At 54.8% G+C, this 16,845-nt stretch overlaps 1 protein-coding gene across 1 annotated transcript; it reads right to left on the minus strand.

The window, feature by feature from the left end:
* Positions 1-10,893: 10,893 nt before the first annotated feature.
* On the minus strand, positions 10,894-14,493 carry FCRL6 (Fc receptor like 6; the record flags this gene model as incomplete). Its single annotated transcript, XM_083878870.1, has 8 exons — positions 10,894-10,899; positions 11,105-11,280; positions 12,596-12,663; positions 12,739-12,874; positions 12,964-13,230; positions 13,529-13,759; positions 13,848-13,868; positions 14,463-14,493. 8 exons carry the CDS (start codon positions 14,491-14,493, stop codon positions 10,894-10,896), a joined length of 936 nt encoding a protein of 311 aa, XP_083734996.1.
* Between the last annotated feature and the right edge of the window lie 2,352 nt (positions 14,494-16,845).

The raw sequence follows: 16,845 nt of genomic DNA on the forward strand, positions 1-16,845 counted from the left end.
GCCCAAACTTTAGGCTGTACCTGTTAAAACCTTCCTCTGATGATGGTAAATGCCAGGCTAAAATTGGTTGAATTCCCTTATGCCCAGTTGGTCAAAACTATTTAGACATCCAGGAAATGAGGGCAAAAATCTTCTCCCTTATGACTTTTTTCCCTTTTAAAAAGACATTAAGTAAAAATCAAACTGACAATGTAGAAAATGTTCTGGTTGATAGAATACTTTTAATTGTTGCTCTGCCAACAAGTGGGTCACAATAAAAACACAAAAAATATATAGAGAGATGAGACTTTCTGTTTCCTTTTACGAACCAGTTGGTGCATCTCACAGCAGCGTTTTCTTGTGGATAACACAGAGTGTGCAATCTCCCTGAGTGGCCAACAGATTGTTCCCTGCCTGCTGGGCAGCAACCAAGCCAATAGGGAAGGCTTTCCATATATTAGGAACTCTTCCTTTTTTTCTCCTTCCCACCCTGAAACTTGATTTACCTCTAACCTCTTCTGTTCCCTACAGGGGAGAAGCTCTGTCCATCCTTGGAACAGTGCACAGGAATCTGGAAATGCCCGTGTCTCCCTCCGGGTCTGCTTCCCTGGTATATGCACTCCACCCTGCCCTGAATTCCCCTGCCTGGCCACTCCCTGCTCCTGCTGGGACATCCCTGTTCCCCAGATCCACTTGTGGAGTCCCTGCTCAGTGTTTCCAAATTTTCCCCTCTCTTCTGGTGTCCACATCCAGAACCCAAACCTTCTTTCTGTGAGGTTCCAAAGGGCTGCAGGTTTTGTTCAAGAAGGAGTGTCCTGGTCAGATTGTTGAGCAGATGGATGTGGAATTTGCAGAACTTCTGGGGCTCTCTCAGCCCCTTGCTGAGAGGGAAAAAATGATCAATTGCTGCATTTCCGGACTGCTTCCCTCACAGCTGCCCCTGCAGGGGGGTTTCCAGCCAGCCCTGCTCTGAAAACCATCAAAGGCCCTCACAGAGCCACTGCTTGGCCTCCCATTGGCTTTTGTGCTTCTTGCAGGGCTGAGCAAACCACAGCCATGCCTTTTTCTGCCCACAGAATTCTCACCTTTGCAGCAGCTCTAAAGCTGCCAGAACCAAAGCCAGGGGGCAGGGGGGACTCTCAGGTCCTGGCTGCCAGCTGGGGCTGGCCAGAGCAGGGCTGGCCAATGCCCATCCCTGTGCACTGGGGCTGGCCCATGGCTGGGCCCCACACTTGGATGGGCACTGACTTCAAGGAGGAGGAGTTGGGGAACTCCTTCCTGCCTGGGGCTCCATTCCCAAGCTGCTCTTGTTGGCTCAGACACTGCAAGGGGTGAGCAAGAATGGAGAAGTCTGGACCTCCCCACAGCTGCCATCCCCCAGGACAGGACCCCTGTGGATGTGCCACCACAGGACAGAACCCAACCCCCCTGAGACACTCAGCACAAACGGCCTCTTCCTTCTGCTACAGGAGAGAGAAAGTAAAAGTGTGGGGGGTCACAGCTGGACACCCCCATCCCCCACAGCCTCCCACCCACCCTAGCAGACCCCTCATCCCTGCTTCCACCACCCTGGGTTTCTCCCATGCTGTTCCCTGCTAAGGTGCTCCCCAGGGTCATTAAGTCACGAACTCAGGCTTTGTGAAATTGAGGCCTAACAGAAAGGAAGTGGAAATGAAGAGAGGAAAATATCCCTAGGGTTTGGGGGGGACAGAGATCCAGAGCCCTTCGGAATCCACCTGTCGTGACCCTCAGGCCAGGGGCACCTCAGAAGGCAGTGCTGGGCCCTGGGTCACCCCAAAATCTGAGGCACACCCCTTGAAGGACCCACATGCCCATCTAGCCTCGGCCCATCCCTGGTGAAAGGAATGACAGATTTGTCTTGACAAACAAGTGGTGGGTCTTCTGGTAGATAAAACTAGCAATTAGAGATAAGAGAAACAATGGTAAGGATTCCACTGCTTGATGAATGGAAAAGATTATTTGCCTTTACAACCAAACTGTTGATTTGCTGGTAAATGAAATTGGATATTGAAAGATGAAAGAAAGAATGGGGAAAACCCATAAATTCCACAAGAATTAAAAATTAAGAGGGGGTATACATTAAAGTGGAATCTTAGGTATTACGCTTTCCAGGAAGTCTGTATCTCTTAAGTACCTCAGCCAATGGGGAGAGAGCGAAATGTGGACGTGAAATCAGGATAAATTGGAAGCCGCATCCTCCAAAAATCTGAGAGACCCCAGGGGAAATGCCCCATTGCCTCTCCCTTTATTGAAATAAAGTAAAAGGATTCCTCTGGCTCCTTTTTTGGACATAAACCTCTGGCATTTGTGGATTAATTTTCCTTACACTGGCACCCTCATTCCCCTGGGTATTCAAACATAAGGAACCCCATTCCTTATGTTCCCTCTCCCTGGGACCCCCATCCCAGTACTCACATTCTCTAGGATCTTCATGGCCCAGGATCCCCATTTAGAGGAACCCTTTCCCACAATTTCCATCCCCTACAACTCCCCTCTCCCCAAGACACTGATTCCCACATGACCCCCCATTCCCATGGGCCTGCCCTATTGCTCCTGCACCACATCTCCGGCCCACCCATCCCATCACCCCAAGTCTCTGGAGCCCACATTCCCCTGGGACTCCCAGCCCTGAGTCCCCCCAGAAATGGCGACCCGTATTCCCATGTCATCCCCATCCTCAGTGACTCCCCTTCCTCAGGACCCCCATTCACCAGGGACCTCATCCCTGTGACCCCCATTCCCTTGGACACCCATCCATGGCTCCCCAAACCCCCTGAGCTCCCACTCCTGAGAACCCCATGTCCCACCATGTGCCACCCAGTTTGCTCCCTGCCCTGTCCCCACCCTGCCCACAGCTTGTCCTCTGTTTGTGGCCACCCTGTCCCCACCAGGTGCCACCTACGCATGAGGACAAGACATGACCATGCTTCCTTCCCCTTCCACTGAACAGCTGCAACCCAGGGGACAACCACCCCTGGGAGTGAGTGACAGCCAGCCTAGATGGCCAGGGACATGGGGATGGCCGGGAAGGTGGTGCTGCTCCTGTGGGGTGAATGCCCCAGGCACGGGTCTGACACCCCAGGGATGGGCCCTGGTGAGGCAGAGACTGGTGGGGAGGGGGCACAGGGGGGCTGTGGTGTTCCCTGAGTTCCCCAAGGCCAGCAGAGCCAGTGCATGGGCATAGACCCCAGTGTGACCAGAGTAGTGGGAAGGCTGTGGGGACAAGAACAGGGGGACTGGAACAGGGGAACTGGGATGTGGGGACAGGAACAGAGGGAGAGAGATGTGGGAACAAGGATGTGGCAGAAAGGAACCTTTGGGCTGGGGCACCAGTGGGGACAGGGACAGGGGAACAGGCATTCAGGGACAGGGACATGGGCCATGTACCATGCAGTTGGGGCATGGGGACAGGCACCATTGGAAAGGTGTCACCCTGATTCTTTAGCCTTCTGATTGTTTACATATTTCTACTGGAGATTCTCACACATGTAACGTAAACAGGTAGATTGTTTTCTCATCCCTCTCTGTGATGGACTGCTGGTTTGACCACTGGGGTCAGAGAGGTGTTCCTTGCATCTCCCAATCCTTGTTCACATTCCAAATCCTATTTAAACCCCAAAGCATAATAAACTGCCCTTCTTCTTTTCCTCACTTCCACTTGATGGTGAGTGTCGTTCTTTTGTGTCCTCTTGTGACATCTGGTGAAGGCTCATGAGATTGCAGTGTGTGGAGTCAGCTTTTAAGGTAACAGGGCTTGTTGGTGAATAGCCTTTTGCAAAAATGGTACTCCCCGCATCAGGGGTTGATGCTTTGGCCTTGGACCTGTGGCAAGGCATGCTGGAGCAGAAAAAGTTTTCCATTTCTGAGGATGATTTTAGGTGTTTGTTTTATTGTGGAAAACACTACAGGCTTTTTCCAGACACCATGAGAGCCATTTCATGGGATGCCTAGAGCCAGTTTGGCATACTCCTTGTCCAGGCTTTGTCTGCAAATTACTGTGGACGCAGTGGAATTGTTGAGGCTTTGGAAGCAATGTGGCAATGTTTTAACAACTTATGGGAGCTCAGTGGCTCCTGTGAGTGGATGCGTCTGTCCTGGAGAGTTTTCCAGCTCAGATGCTGAGGCTGGGGGAGAAGAAGACACGCCCCTCTCAGAGGCTGAGATGGGTTCCGAGTCAAATTGGGGGGCGGAGCCCTCCTTTTCTTTCCAGGATCTGCGATGGATGTCTCCATCCAGGGCAGCATGGAAGGGCTCCCCGGGGGGCCTGTGGGCGCCTAGGGGTCCCACAGAGTCAGCTGTGCCGGCTGCACCGGCTGGGCTAGCCCCACCCGCCACTGCCCCCAGGAGATGGAAGAGCGAGGGAGTTTCTCCCCACCTCGCCACTACCCAGCGCTGGGGGAGGGCGCGGAGCTGTGTCTGTCCAACGGTGGGGACACGGCGGACTCCTCACCAGGGGAGGCCATTTCTGCTTTGGTGCCTGCCACCACACCTGCAGAGATGATAGAGGGTCTGAGGTGTGAGCAGTCCATCGCACCCTGCGCAGGGTGGGCAGCGCCCCCAGTGAGTCTCCGTGTAATGGGTGAGCCAATGCTGGCCGCAGTGCCGGGCTCCTCCTCCCCTGTGCCGGTGCCGCCTGGCGCAGCAGGTGACACAGCGTGTGAGGCGGGGCCGGGGCCGGGCTCAAGCAGCCCCACGTTGCCTCCTGCCATGGCCGTGGTTTCTTCCCCTCCAGCACCACCTGCGCCATGGGCACCACCCGCCCACCCGCCCGCTGCCAGGCGAGTCTCGGGCGGTGGGGTAGGGCGGTGCTGTGGCTCTGCAAGCCATGCCTCTCCCGGCGCCCCATTATCCCCCTGTGCTGGGCTTAGGGGACCCCGGACTGACCTCGCCCCATCCCACATCAGGCCCGCGTGCCCCACTGGGGCCTGCGGCTGGTCCAGCCCCATCGCCGTCGGCTCCGACGGAACCCAGGGCTGCAGCAGTTGCCGGCTCTGTGGAATGTGCTTTTTGGTGCAGGTGGGGACATGGCCACCAGGAGGCCAGCACCTCCCTGGAGGGACCAGGATTGCTCAACTTGTGTTTTTTGAGTCTTCTGTTCACAGGACAAAGAGCCGGTGGTGAGAAGATGGCTGTTCTGAAGCTACTGGGCTGGCTCAAGTTTACTGGACTGTTGTTCTGGCCAGAGACTGTCCTGAGACAATCTGTACTCTGTCTGTCCCTGGAGTGCACATTGTGATTCTCTCGCTTGCTGCTTGGCCCCTGGAATGGACTCTCCCTCAAGACAAATTAGTCACTATTTGTGACTTGGTTCAGGAGCTGTTGGACCAGGGTCAGCTGGAGCCTTCTACCAGTCCTTGGAACACTCCTGTTTTCTGCATCAAAAAGAACTCTGGGAAATGGAGGTTGTTTCAGAGGTTGTTACCTCCGAAAACTTAATGCCATGGTGGACACCATGCTTCCTGCAGATTGGCCAGTCCTCATTGTGAATCTGAAAGGTTGTTTTTTTGTGATTCATTTGCATCCTACCAGTATCATGGGCCAATGGAACGATGAATGGTCCGATCCCTCGCATGTCTTGGACTGGGTCTTCCTGCCCCATCAGCTGCAAGAGATGGCAAATACTTAGTTTGAGCTGATTGCTCAATTTCAGCTGCAAAAGACGGCAATCACTTTGTTTGAGCTCATTGCTCAATTGATAATTAAATGCAGGAAACGGTGCTTGCAATTGATGGGTGCAGATCCCACAGAGTTTATACTCTTGGTACCGCAGGAGAAATTTGACTGGAGCTTTGCAAGCAGTGTTTCTCTGCAAAGTGCTCTGGAAAATTTTTCAGGGTAGATCACTTCTCATCTGCCCAGCCATGAGCTATTGCAAGTGGAAAAATTCTTTGAAATTTCTTTGTGCCCCAAAAATAGTTAGAAGCCAGTGCAAGGACCCACTGTCTTTACTGACAGTTTGAGAAGGCCATTGTTACTTAGAAGGATGGATCTGAGTGGCAAGTTTTGGAAGGTCATGCAAATGGGTCAGCCCAATTGGTTGAATTGATGGCTGCCATCATGGCATTTCCACAGTTTTCCCAGGAACCTTTCAATTTAGTCATGGATTCTACTTCTGTGGCCGACATGGCATAGTGGTTGGGTTTTCAGTTTTGAAGGAAGTCAGCAATGCTGCTTTGTTTCATTTGCTGAAGACCTTGTGTTGTGCCACAGAGGCCTGGTTCTTCAAAAACAAAAATGGGGAATACAGGGTGAAACCCTGCACAGTCGACTGGCAAAAGCTTTGCGTGCCATCAAGCACCTTATGGTGCCACGAATTTCTAATAACCCTGTCATGTTGAAAGCTGGAGACCATGACCAGATGAAAGGCAGCAAATGGATGAACCATTGAGTGACAACTCAGATGCAGACGACGCAAGTGTTCACTCCAATGGTCCCTCCACAAGAGTGAACACTGTTCATTTTTCTTTTTTCCTTTTCTTTTTTTCTAATGCAAAAAGGCTGAGATGTCGCCTTGATTTTCAGCCTTCTGATGATTGTTTACACATTTTCTACAGGAATTTCTCATGCATGTAACATAAACAAAAATAGATTGTTTTAATTTCTCTCTGTGATGGACTGCTGGTTTGACCACTGGGGTCAGAGGGGTGTTCCTCTCGTCCCCATATCCTCGCTCACATTCCAAATCCTATTTAAACCCCAAATAATAATAAACTGTTCTTCTTTTGCTTTTCACTTCGGATGGTGAGTGTGGTTTTTTCATGTAGTGAGCAACTACAGCAGCCCCTGATTTTTAGTGTGCTGGAAGTCAGGATTTTTCCTCTTGTTTTCGTTCTCTCCAGGAGTTTTCTCCCATTTCCAGCTAAGAGAGAATAAGGAACATCCCTAAGAGAGACTAAAGAAGTGGCCAAGGTGGGAGGAAGGGGTGCAGCTGCCTGGAGCCTCTCAGCCCGTGGGGTTTTTCTCCTAGAAAGGGCAGAGGTATGGCAAGATTTTGGCTTGGGTGTGAGGGGCTGGGCTCAGTTCCCAGCTCTCTCTCCATCTGGGGATCAAAAGGAACAGTTGAACTGCTTCCCGCAGGGAGAATTCACTGCCACCAACAGAATCCAGCCCCATACTGCTCCTTCCTTACTGTGGGTGAGCCTTTGCTTCGAAGAGTATCCATCGACCTGCAACCTTATTAACATCCACTTTGACTGGAAAGAGCCCTCATCAACTCCTCAGGCACCTCAGGGGAAAACCCAGGAACCTAAGCCTCTCCTAATGTGATGGAGCCTCTCCTGGCGGCATTTGGGAGCCAGGGTGTCACTGCCCAGCCCCGCCGTTTTTCTGCCTTTGCTCTGGTTGGTTTTGCTGCACTGGAATCCAGCACCATATCCCTGCTGGGACACCCCGCAGCTCCTGCTACAGCTGCGGAGTTTCTGTTACTTTTTGTTTTGCCACTCTGGGGTCTGCTCACTTCTGCCATTCTAGCTGCTGCTTCCAAGGTTCCTGCTACAGCACATTTCACTATCTGGAGGGTAACTGGGACAAATTCCCCGCAGTGAGTTTGTAAAAGAAGCCGCTTTTCCATCCCTTGCACTGGCTGCGCCCACCATTACCATGGAGAGAGAGAGAGAGAGAGAGAGCGCCGAGCTGGCGCCACAGCGCCCCCTGCAGCCACAGGGGACTCATCGGATCTGCCCTTCCCAGCCAGGAGCCCCCAGCACCCCTGCTGGCTGTGCCCGGAACTGCACTGCAGGGAAAGTGTCTGCAGCCGTTGTGGAGTTTCTGGTTCCATTCGGGCTGCCATTGTTCTTGTTTGTTTGCCTATTTATCTATATATTTGTATTTGTATATATATGTATATAGGTGTATATGTGTATGTGTATATATGTTTATATGTATATATGTATATATATATATGTATAATGAATGAGACCCCAAGTGGGATTAAGTTATAAAAGTTTTATTGAAAACAATAAAAATATTCACAAAGCAAAAGGCTTGTCCACAAGATGGTGGCTTTGCCTTTTATACCCCTGAATGCATATTTATTTTGATTTTACACAGTCTCAGCCCCTGTCACTCTCCTCACAGCCAACTCAGTTTCGTCACTGTGGTCCTCGGGACCATGACTGGATGAAGTTCTGCTCCTTTTAAGGTCATATCCCAAAGGCTTGGCCAGCAACAGTCCATCCAATGTAAACCCACAAAACCCACACCGCAACACACAAAACCATCCCCACAAAAACCAACCTGGCAACCAGGCCACTGCAAGAACATCAACCACTCCACAGCACATATCACTATCCCAACACTAACAACATCACAATATTTAACAATAACAATATGATCAATAATGTAATGTCAATTCATATAATACCCAGGGAAAGTCAACTTCCATTAACCCATTAACATGTTTGTCACAATACATACTAGTAAAGAACTGTTATTCCTGCTCCCATATCTTTACCTGAAAGCCCCTCAGTTTCAGAGTCTAATTTGGAGGGAATGGGGGGTCACATTTTCCATTCCAAGGGAGGTTCCCACCTTTCTTGGCAGATACCTGTCTTTCAAACCAAGACATACTGGCAGGCCAAAATTGGTGAATCTCATTCCTAAAGCCTGACAGAGCTGAACAAAGAAACACCATTTCTGCCGCTTTAACCAAAAAGCTGTATTTTTGTCTCAGGAACAGGGAACCAGGTCCTGTGGCCCCTTAGAACTGGGATGGGAAACAGTAAGCCACCTGGTGTACTGGGAGCACTGGGAGAGGGTTTGCAGAGCTGCTGGGAGTATGGGGGTTGACAGGAACCAATCTGATTTTCATTTACGTCTCAACATATGCTATACATGAGGTGTAAAATTACTCCAGGGGCTGTACATGTGCTGGGATCCCTGTTCTGGGATTTGTTCTTGGGAGGCTTCATGTAACAGCCAATCAGAGGAGAGAAAGCTTCCATGAGCAGGCTGTGAGCAACCCTCCAGTGGCTGGTGGGACAGATGCCTGGATGCCCAGGAAAAATGTCTGAGAAAAATGACTGGGAAAAAATGCCCAGGAAATTGGACTGTGGGAGGAGTCTTATCAAATACAAGCAGTTAACTGTGACACAATAGGAGCCATTCTGCTTTGGTTTTCTTGCGGGGATCAGGGGCTTGCTCCTAGGGTCAGCTTGGCCCTCATCCCCCATCAGCTTTTTCTCCCTGTTGTCATTCTTCCCTATCCGGGCCAGTTCTTCCATGCTTTGCTGCTTCTGCAACGCAGCTCATTTCTGCAACGACCTGGTGCTCCAGTGCTTCTCCAACCTGGTGGTCCACTGTATCCCCAAGCTGGTGCTTCACTGCTTCCATGACAAAGTAGATGCTGCCTGCACTCAGCTGCAGCTGCTGCCACCAGGGTTTCCACCATTGCCTGCCACACCAGCCACAACCTGGTGCTCCACCACTTCCCCAGCGGAGGGGAGGATGTCTGCACACACCTGCTGCCTTTGCCATTTTGCCCCTGTTCCCACAGCAACGAGCCTGCTGCACCCCAGTACCTGCCCGTGGCAGCCATCCCATGGCCACCAGTGCCACAGCACCAGCCCACAGCCAGCCCACAGCCATCGCTCACCAATGCCAGAGACACGCAGGTGCCACCACTTGGAAATTGTGCTCAGCCACTTACAAAAGCCATGAGGGCTCACCACTCGCACACTCCATCTGCTGAGTGATGCCAACAGAGCACCTGGGGTTCTTGGGCGAATGCTGACCCTGTCTTCTTTTTCTCTCATTGTCTCTCTTTTTCCCTCTCTACTCTCTCTTCTAATCACCCTTCTATAACAGTTACCCTCCTTTATCAATAAACAATTCTCAGATATAATATTGCCACATATCTGCTTTATTTTCATCCGAGAAATCGGTTAGAAAGAATCCTCCCCAACTGTCTCCTTTATAGTGGGACAGAAAAGGGGGAGGGGGAATGGGGAACTCCTGGGTAGACTGAAAGGACTGTGGGGAGAGAATGGGGAAGCCACTGAGGGTACCTGGAGTGCTTGGATGGGGGTTGGGCAGGGGATGGTGGAGCCCCTGGGGGTACTGGAGAGGAAATGGGAAGCACTGGGTGTCCTGTGTAGCCTCCCCCTGACTCATGGCCACCTCCCTTGGAAAGATGAGCAACCACAGGAGCCATGGAGGGAGCACCCCCAGTGTCCCCCAGTGCCTCCCGTTCCCCAGAGTGTCACAACTTCTGTTGTAGATTGTCATAGATGTCACTGGGTTCCCATGGTTGCCCGTGTGGCCCCTGCAGCTGCATGTAGGTTGCCTGAGGATCCTCCCTGGGGGATGCTCTGTGTGAATAAGGGAGTGTGTGGAAAAGGATGAGAGGTGCTGGGAGTTTGTTTAAAAGGTTTTTCATGGCTGGAGCCTGCTCTCACCTTTCCTGGTGCATCCTGGCATCTGCAAAGGAAAACTAAAGTGGTGACTTTGGAGTACCCAGGGGCCTCCATCCACCTGAAGGAATCCTGTACAACCACCAGGCCCCCAATGCCCCCCAGGTGCCCGCAGTATCCCTGATGGCCCCCAGAACCCCTGAACCACCCCAGTGCTCTGGACACGATGAGCGCCCAGAAGCACAAGCCTGGCTAAGAGGGAGACCCTCCAATTCCCCCAGCATTACTGAGAAACATCCCTGCAAGACCATGCAACAACACCCTCAGTCCTTGAGGACACTGAGCAAAGGTCATGAGCACTCAGCAGAGCAAAAGCCTGGGGCTGTGGGTGTTGTCCATCACCCCCACAGTCCAGGTGGCTGCTCCCCTCCCCAGGGCACCCATTGCCCCAGTTTTCACCCACCCATGCTGTTCCACCGGTGCCAGCTGATGCCTACACCCCCAACCATGACCAGGAACAGGAGGGACACGCCAACCCCTGTGGCTACTGCTGGGGACAGAAGGGACACATCAGGGTCACCTGTCACTCCAGGGGTCCTGCAATCCCAATGACCCTGTGTTACTCCACCTCTGTTCCAGTGTCCCTGTGGTGTCACCTCCAGGGCCAGCTCAGGGCTGAGTGCCCGGAAGACGCGGTGCCTGTCCTGTCCCAGCTGGTTGGTGGCCACGCACTGGTAGGTGCCCGAATGTCCCACATCGACGTTCCCAAGATCCAGGACAGGGCCCTGGGCCACCTCCTGGCCGTTCTGCAGCCAGGTGAATGTGACAGGGGCTGAGCCCACCTGCACTGAGCAGTGCAGAGTCACAGGGTCACCCGCACACACCTGGTGTGACAGAGGACTGGGGGTGATGATGGCATTGGCCACGGGCACTGAGGAGACAAAGAGACAGGAATGTGACCAGAGGGAGAAGCTGGCACCCAGAGTGGGGGAATGAGGGAGTCTATGTGGTGGCACCTGGAGACAGAGGGTCTCCTTCACCCAGGACAGTAACCCCATGGTGGTGGGGCCATCATGCGCTGTGGGATGGGGGCATGTGATGGATGAGGGGTGAGGGATGAGGATGGGATGAGGGTGAGGTGAGGATGGGATGAGGGCTGCTGTGTCCAAGGCTGGTGATGGCTGTCACCTCGTGGGGGCGTGGAATGGCGTGGGTGGGATGTGATGGGTCTGATGAGGCATATCAACGGGGACATCACCCACATCCCAAGGGTCTCATTCCCCTGGGAGGGTCACGCTCAGTAGGGTGAATGTGACCTGATGGGGAGTGGGGCATGTGACAGCCGGCATTAGGGATCCATGGCCTGGATGTCCTGGGTGGGGCTACCTGGAGCCAGAGGGTCCCAGTTCCCCTGGGCTGACACCCAGTGGTGGGGGCTGTGACCTGGGGTGGATTGGGGATGATGTGGGGGGTTGAGGTGGAATGGAAATGTGTGGAATTGGGGATGCTGTGGGTGGGATCACCCTCAGCCCAAGGGTCCTGCTCGCCCAAGACAGTGATGTTCAATGTGGGGCTCTCAGCCACACTGTCCCCATCCCTGGCCCAGCACTGGTGTGGCCACTGTTCTCGTCCCCAAAATACTGCTGCTCCAGGTGGGGGGACAGGGCCAAGCAGTTCCTCCAAGCCATTCCAGAGCCAGGGGAATGACAGGGAACCTGTCACACCTGGTGCCACCTGTCCCCCAGGTGGCTGAACCCACAGGGACATCCCTGAGAAAGTAACGCCTGCAAGGGACACAGGAAAGACTGGGGACATGGGAGGAGTGGGGGACACCAGAGGAGTACTGAAGGACTCAGGGAGAATCAGACAGGGGTGGGGGAATCCCAGTGAGGAAGAAGGGGGCCCAGAGATGGGAAAGAGGCTTGGAAAAGGGACTGGAAGGGATCCCAGGGAAGGATGGGTGATTCAGCCAGTGTGCACATGGAGAGGGTTGAAGAGAACAACAGGGAAGGTTTTGGGAACCCAGACAGAGATCGTGGGACCTGTGGACAATGGAGGGACTCCAGTAAGGGAGAGGTGCAGCTAGGGAGGGGTGAGGGGACCTGGTGAGAGATGCAGGCAGCAGGGAGGGTGATGAGAAGACCCAGGGAGAGACCTGGGAAGTTAGGGTGGCACACAGAGGGTTGAGCAAGGATGGGAGACTTGGGAGGGCTGTGGGGGCTCCCCGTGCCCATCCCTGCACTCACTGCGCACCGTGATGCGGAGCCAGGCGCTGCTCTTCCGCACGTTCCCCCCCTCGGAGTGCACCTGGCAGCTGTAATTCCCCGAGTGGGAGACCCCCACGGCGGGCACCAGGAGCTGTGGGGACCCCTGCGGGCCCCCCACCAACTGCCCATCCCGGTAGAAGAGGTGCAGGAGGGGGGCTGGGGGCCGCAGGGGGCTGGGGGTGCTGAGGCAGCTGAGATTGAGGGGGGACCCCTCAATGGGCTCGGGGGGACCCTCCAGCACCGGCACCGTGAAGAGCTCTGGGAAAGAGGGGGGAGGAGGATTTGTGACCCCAAGACCCTGGAGAGGGGCTGTGTGGGTTCTGAGGTGTGAGGTGTGGGGTGCTCACCGTGCACTGTCATTGTCACCAGTGTCGACTCCTGCCACTCTTGTGATTCCCCAGAATTCACCAAACCCTGGCAGCGGTAGTGGCCGCTGTGGTTCAGCTGCAGAGGGGACAGGGACAGCTCAGTCTGCCTGAGGGATTTGGTCACCTCCTCGTCCCCACGGTAGAATCGCACCCCGGTGACCGAGACATCATGCATGACCCGGCAGCGCAGTGTCACCATGTCCCCCTCCAGCAGTGTCCGTGCTGGCACCTGCAGCACCACCTGATCTGTGGGACAGGAGGGTCCCATTGTACTGAGGGGCTCGAGACTGGTCCAAGGTGTGTCCCCATGGCACTGAGGACAGCTGGGTGGAGACTCCATTGCGTGGAAGGATCCCAGGGACACCAGGAGCAACCCCATGCTGCCAGTGTCACCACAGGGTTCCCATCACACTGGGATACACTGGCATGTCCCGGAGTGCCAGGGACAGGCTCTTGCAACAAAAGTGATAGGAATCTACCCACAGTGTGGAGCCCACCAAGACTTATCCCGAGGGCCACCATGATAATTTAGATGCCCCCTCACCTTTTAGGACTGTCACAGGAGGGCTGAGCCCACTGCCAGACCTGTCACACGTGTAGGTGCCACTCTCAGTGACAGTGAAATGGTCAGGTCTCTTCTGCCCCCAGCGCTGCCCATCCTTGTACCAGGTGGTGGCACCATTGGTCCTTGAGCCCTGGCAGGTCAGTGTCACCTGGTCCCACAGCACCGCTGGTGTCCACGGGGGCTCCACCAGGAGCTGGGTGGTCTGGGCACCTGGGGGTGACAGGGGACACCAGCCTGCCAGGGCCACCACAGGGCTGGGGAGAGGGGGGCAAGGACATGGCATCCCCCGAAGACTCACCAGTGAGGCCGAGGGTCTGGGCTGGAAGGGAGAAGGAACAGGGCTGGGTACTACAGGAACCACAGTATCTGGGGACGAGTTGTGGGGTCTGTCCCTAAACTGTCTCCAAGTGAACATTGATGTAGCACAGAGGTCTGGAAGACACCTTGGTCACGCTGGACTGAGGCAGGATATGGGAACACTGTGCACACCCAATGCTTGCACAGGTCACCTCCACCATCCTCACAGCACCTCTCCCCACAGCCACATCCCCATGGCCCTGTGCACATGATCCCATTCCAATGGCACTTGTCCCCATACCCCATCTGCATGGTACATGGCCCTTGTACTTGTCCCTGTATCCCAATTCCACTATCCCCACCACTGCCTCAGCCCCAAGGTTCCTTTTGCTACATCCTTGTCCCCACATCCCAGTTCCCCTGTTTCTATCCCCCTGTTCCTGTCCCCACAGCCACCCCATGACTCTGGTCACACTGGGGTCCATGCCCATGCACTGGCTCTGCTGGCCTTGGGGACCTCAGGGGACCCCACAGCCCCCCTGTGCCCCCTCCCCACCAGTCTCTGCCTCACCAGGGCCCATCCCCAGGGTGTCAGGCCCATACCCGGGGCACTCACCCCACAGGAGCAGTGCCACCTTCCCGGCCATCCCCGTGTCCCCAGCCATGTGGACTGGCTGTCACTCGCTGCTGTGGCCACCGGTCCCCTGGGTGGCAGCTCTTCGGATGAAGAGGAAGGAAGCGAGGTCTCGTCTTGTCCCCACGTGTAGGTGGCCCTTGGTGGGGGCAGGGTGGGAGAAATTTGGAGACACAGTAGGGGACAGGCTGGGGACATTATGGGATAGTCTGGGGGCTCAGTGGGGGATGGTGTTCCCAGGAGTAGGGGGGCTCAGGGCTTGTTGGGAACCAAGGATGCATGTCCAGGATAATGGGGGTCCGGGGAAACTGGGGTCTCCCTGCCTGGGGGCACTCAGGGATGAGGGTCTTGTGGGAATATGGTCACCAGGGATTTCCAGTGATGGGATGTGGGTCCCAGTGCTGGGGGTGCGGGGGGAAAAAGGGGACCCTCGGCAAGAGGGGTTCTGGGGGAAGAAGCAGCCCATGGGATGGGATCAAGGCAATGGTTGTCCTGGGCAATGGGATTCCTGGAATGGGGGTCCTAGGGGTGGGCATTGGCTGGGTCGGCACAGGGGTCACAGCTCCTTCCATGGGTGCCTCATATTCTGGGGTTATCCAGAGCCCAGCACAGTCCCCACAGTGTGCTCATGGCCAGGGGGGCACCCCAGGGCTGAGGCTCTGGGTCTGTGCCCCACACACCCCGGGGCTTTTTCCCATCCCCCCCATTTCCTGTCTCAGCCATCCCAGGGAACACCTGAGCAGGTAACAGTGGGGGGATCCCATGAAAGGGATAAGGAGAGTGGGGAGTGCAGGCAGTGTTGGGGGGCTGTGGGGGATGAAAGATTTTCACTTTCCTGCAGCAGAGGGAAGAGGCGTCTTATGCTGAGCTGAGGACATGGGTTCTGTCCTGGGGGGGCACATCCAGAGGGGTCCTGCCCTGAGAGGAAAGGGCTCCTCTGATGTGGTGATGCCTGGGTCTCGTCCCAGGGTCTTGTTCCAGGGGAGTTCCTTGTTCTGGGGGTGACACATCCTTGGGGATTCCTGTCCCAGAAGTGGTACATCCTGAGGATCTCTGTCCTGGGGGCACCCTCAGCATTCCCACTGTCTCCCGTGGTCCATGGGATTGTTCCCTTCCTGCTGGGCAGCAACCCAGCCCATAGGGAAGGCTTTGGTTGGGACATATTCAGGAACTCTTCCCATTTTTCTCATTCTCACCCTGAATCTTTTCTTCCCATGGCTTCTGCTCCCAAAAGGGGAGAAACTCTGTCCGTCCTTGGAGCAGTGCACAGGAATTCATGGAAATGCCTGTGTGTCCCTCAGGGTCTGCTTCCCTGGTATATGCACTCCACCCTGCCCTGAATTCCCCTGCCTGGGCACTCTGTGGTTCTGCTGGGACACCCCTGTTCCCCAGATCCACAGGTGGAGCCTCGGCTCAGTATTTCTACATTTTTGCTCTACATTTTTCCCTTCTGGTGTCCACATCCAGAACCCAAAGATTCTTTCCAACAGGTTCCAAAGGACTGCAGCTTTTATTCAAGAACGAGTGTCCTGGTCAGGTTGTTGAGCAGATGGGTGTGGGATTTGCAGAACTTCTGGGGCTCTCTCAGTCCCTTGCTGAGAGGGACAAAATGATCAATTGCTGCATTTCCGGACTGGTTCCCTCACAGCTGCCCCTGCAGGGGGGTTTCCAGCCAGCCCTGCTCTGAAAACCAACAAAGGCCCTCACAGAGCCACTGCTTGGGCTCCCATTGGCTTTTGTACTTCTTGCAGGCCTGAGCAAACCAGGCCTTTTCCTGCCACAGAATTCTCACCTTTGCAGCAGCTCTAAAGCTGCCAGAATCAAAGCCAGGGGGCAGGGGGGACTCTCATGTCCTGGCTGCCAGCTGGGGCCGGCCAGAGCAGGGCTGGCCAATGCCCATCCCTGTGCACTGAGGCTGGGCCATGGCTGGGCCCCACACTTGGATGGGCACTGACTTCAAGGAGGAGGAGTTGGGGAGCTCCTTCCTGCCTGGGGCTCCATTCCCAAGCTGCTCTTGCCGGCTCAGATCCTGCAGGGGACCAGCAAGAATGGAGAAGTCTGGAACACTCTCTGGCTCCCTGTGGCCAGCATGTGCCCTGAACGAGATAGGATCCACCCAGGACAGGATCAGCCCTCGCTGTATGACTCTCAGCACAAACGGCCTCTTCCTTCTGCTGCAGGAGAGAGAAAGTGAAAGTGTTGGGGGTGGCACAGCCAGACATCCCTATCCCCCACAGCCTCCCAACCCTCCCTGCAGACCCCTCACCCCTGCTTCTCCCACTCTGGGGTTCCCCAACCCATTCCCTGTTCAGGTGCTCCCCAGGATCATCCAGGCATGAATTGGGGGGTTGTAAAATTGAGGGAT

This window comes from Zosterops lateralis (genome assembly GCF_965231275.1).
Source record: "Zosterops lateralis genome assembly, chromosome: 27".
In the NCBI taxonomy this organism is placed as follows: Eukaryota; Metazoa; Chordata; class Aves; order Passeriformes; family Zosteropidae; genus Zosterops; species Zosterops lateralis.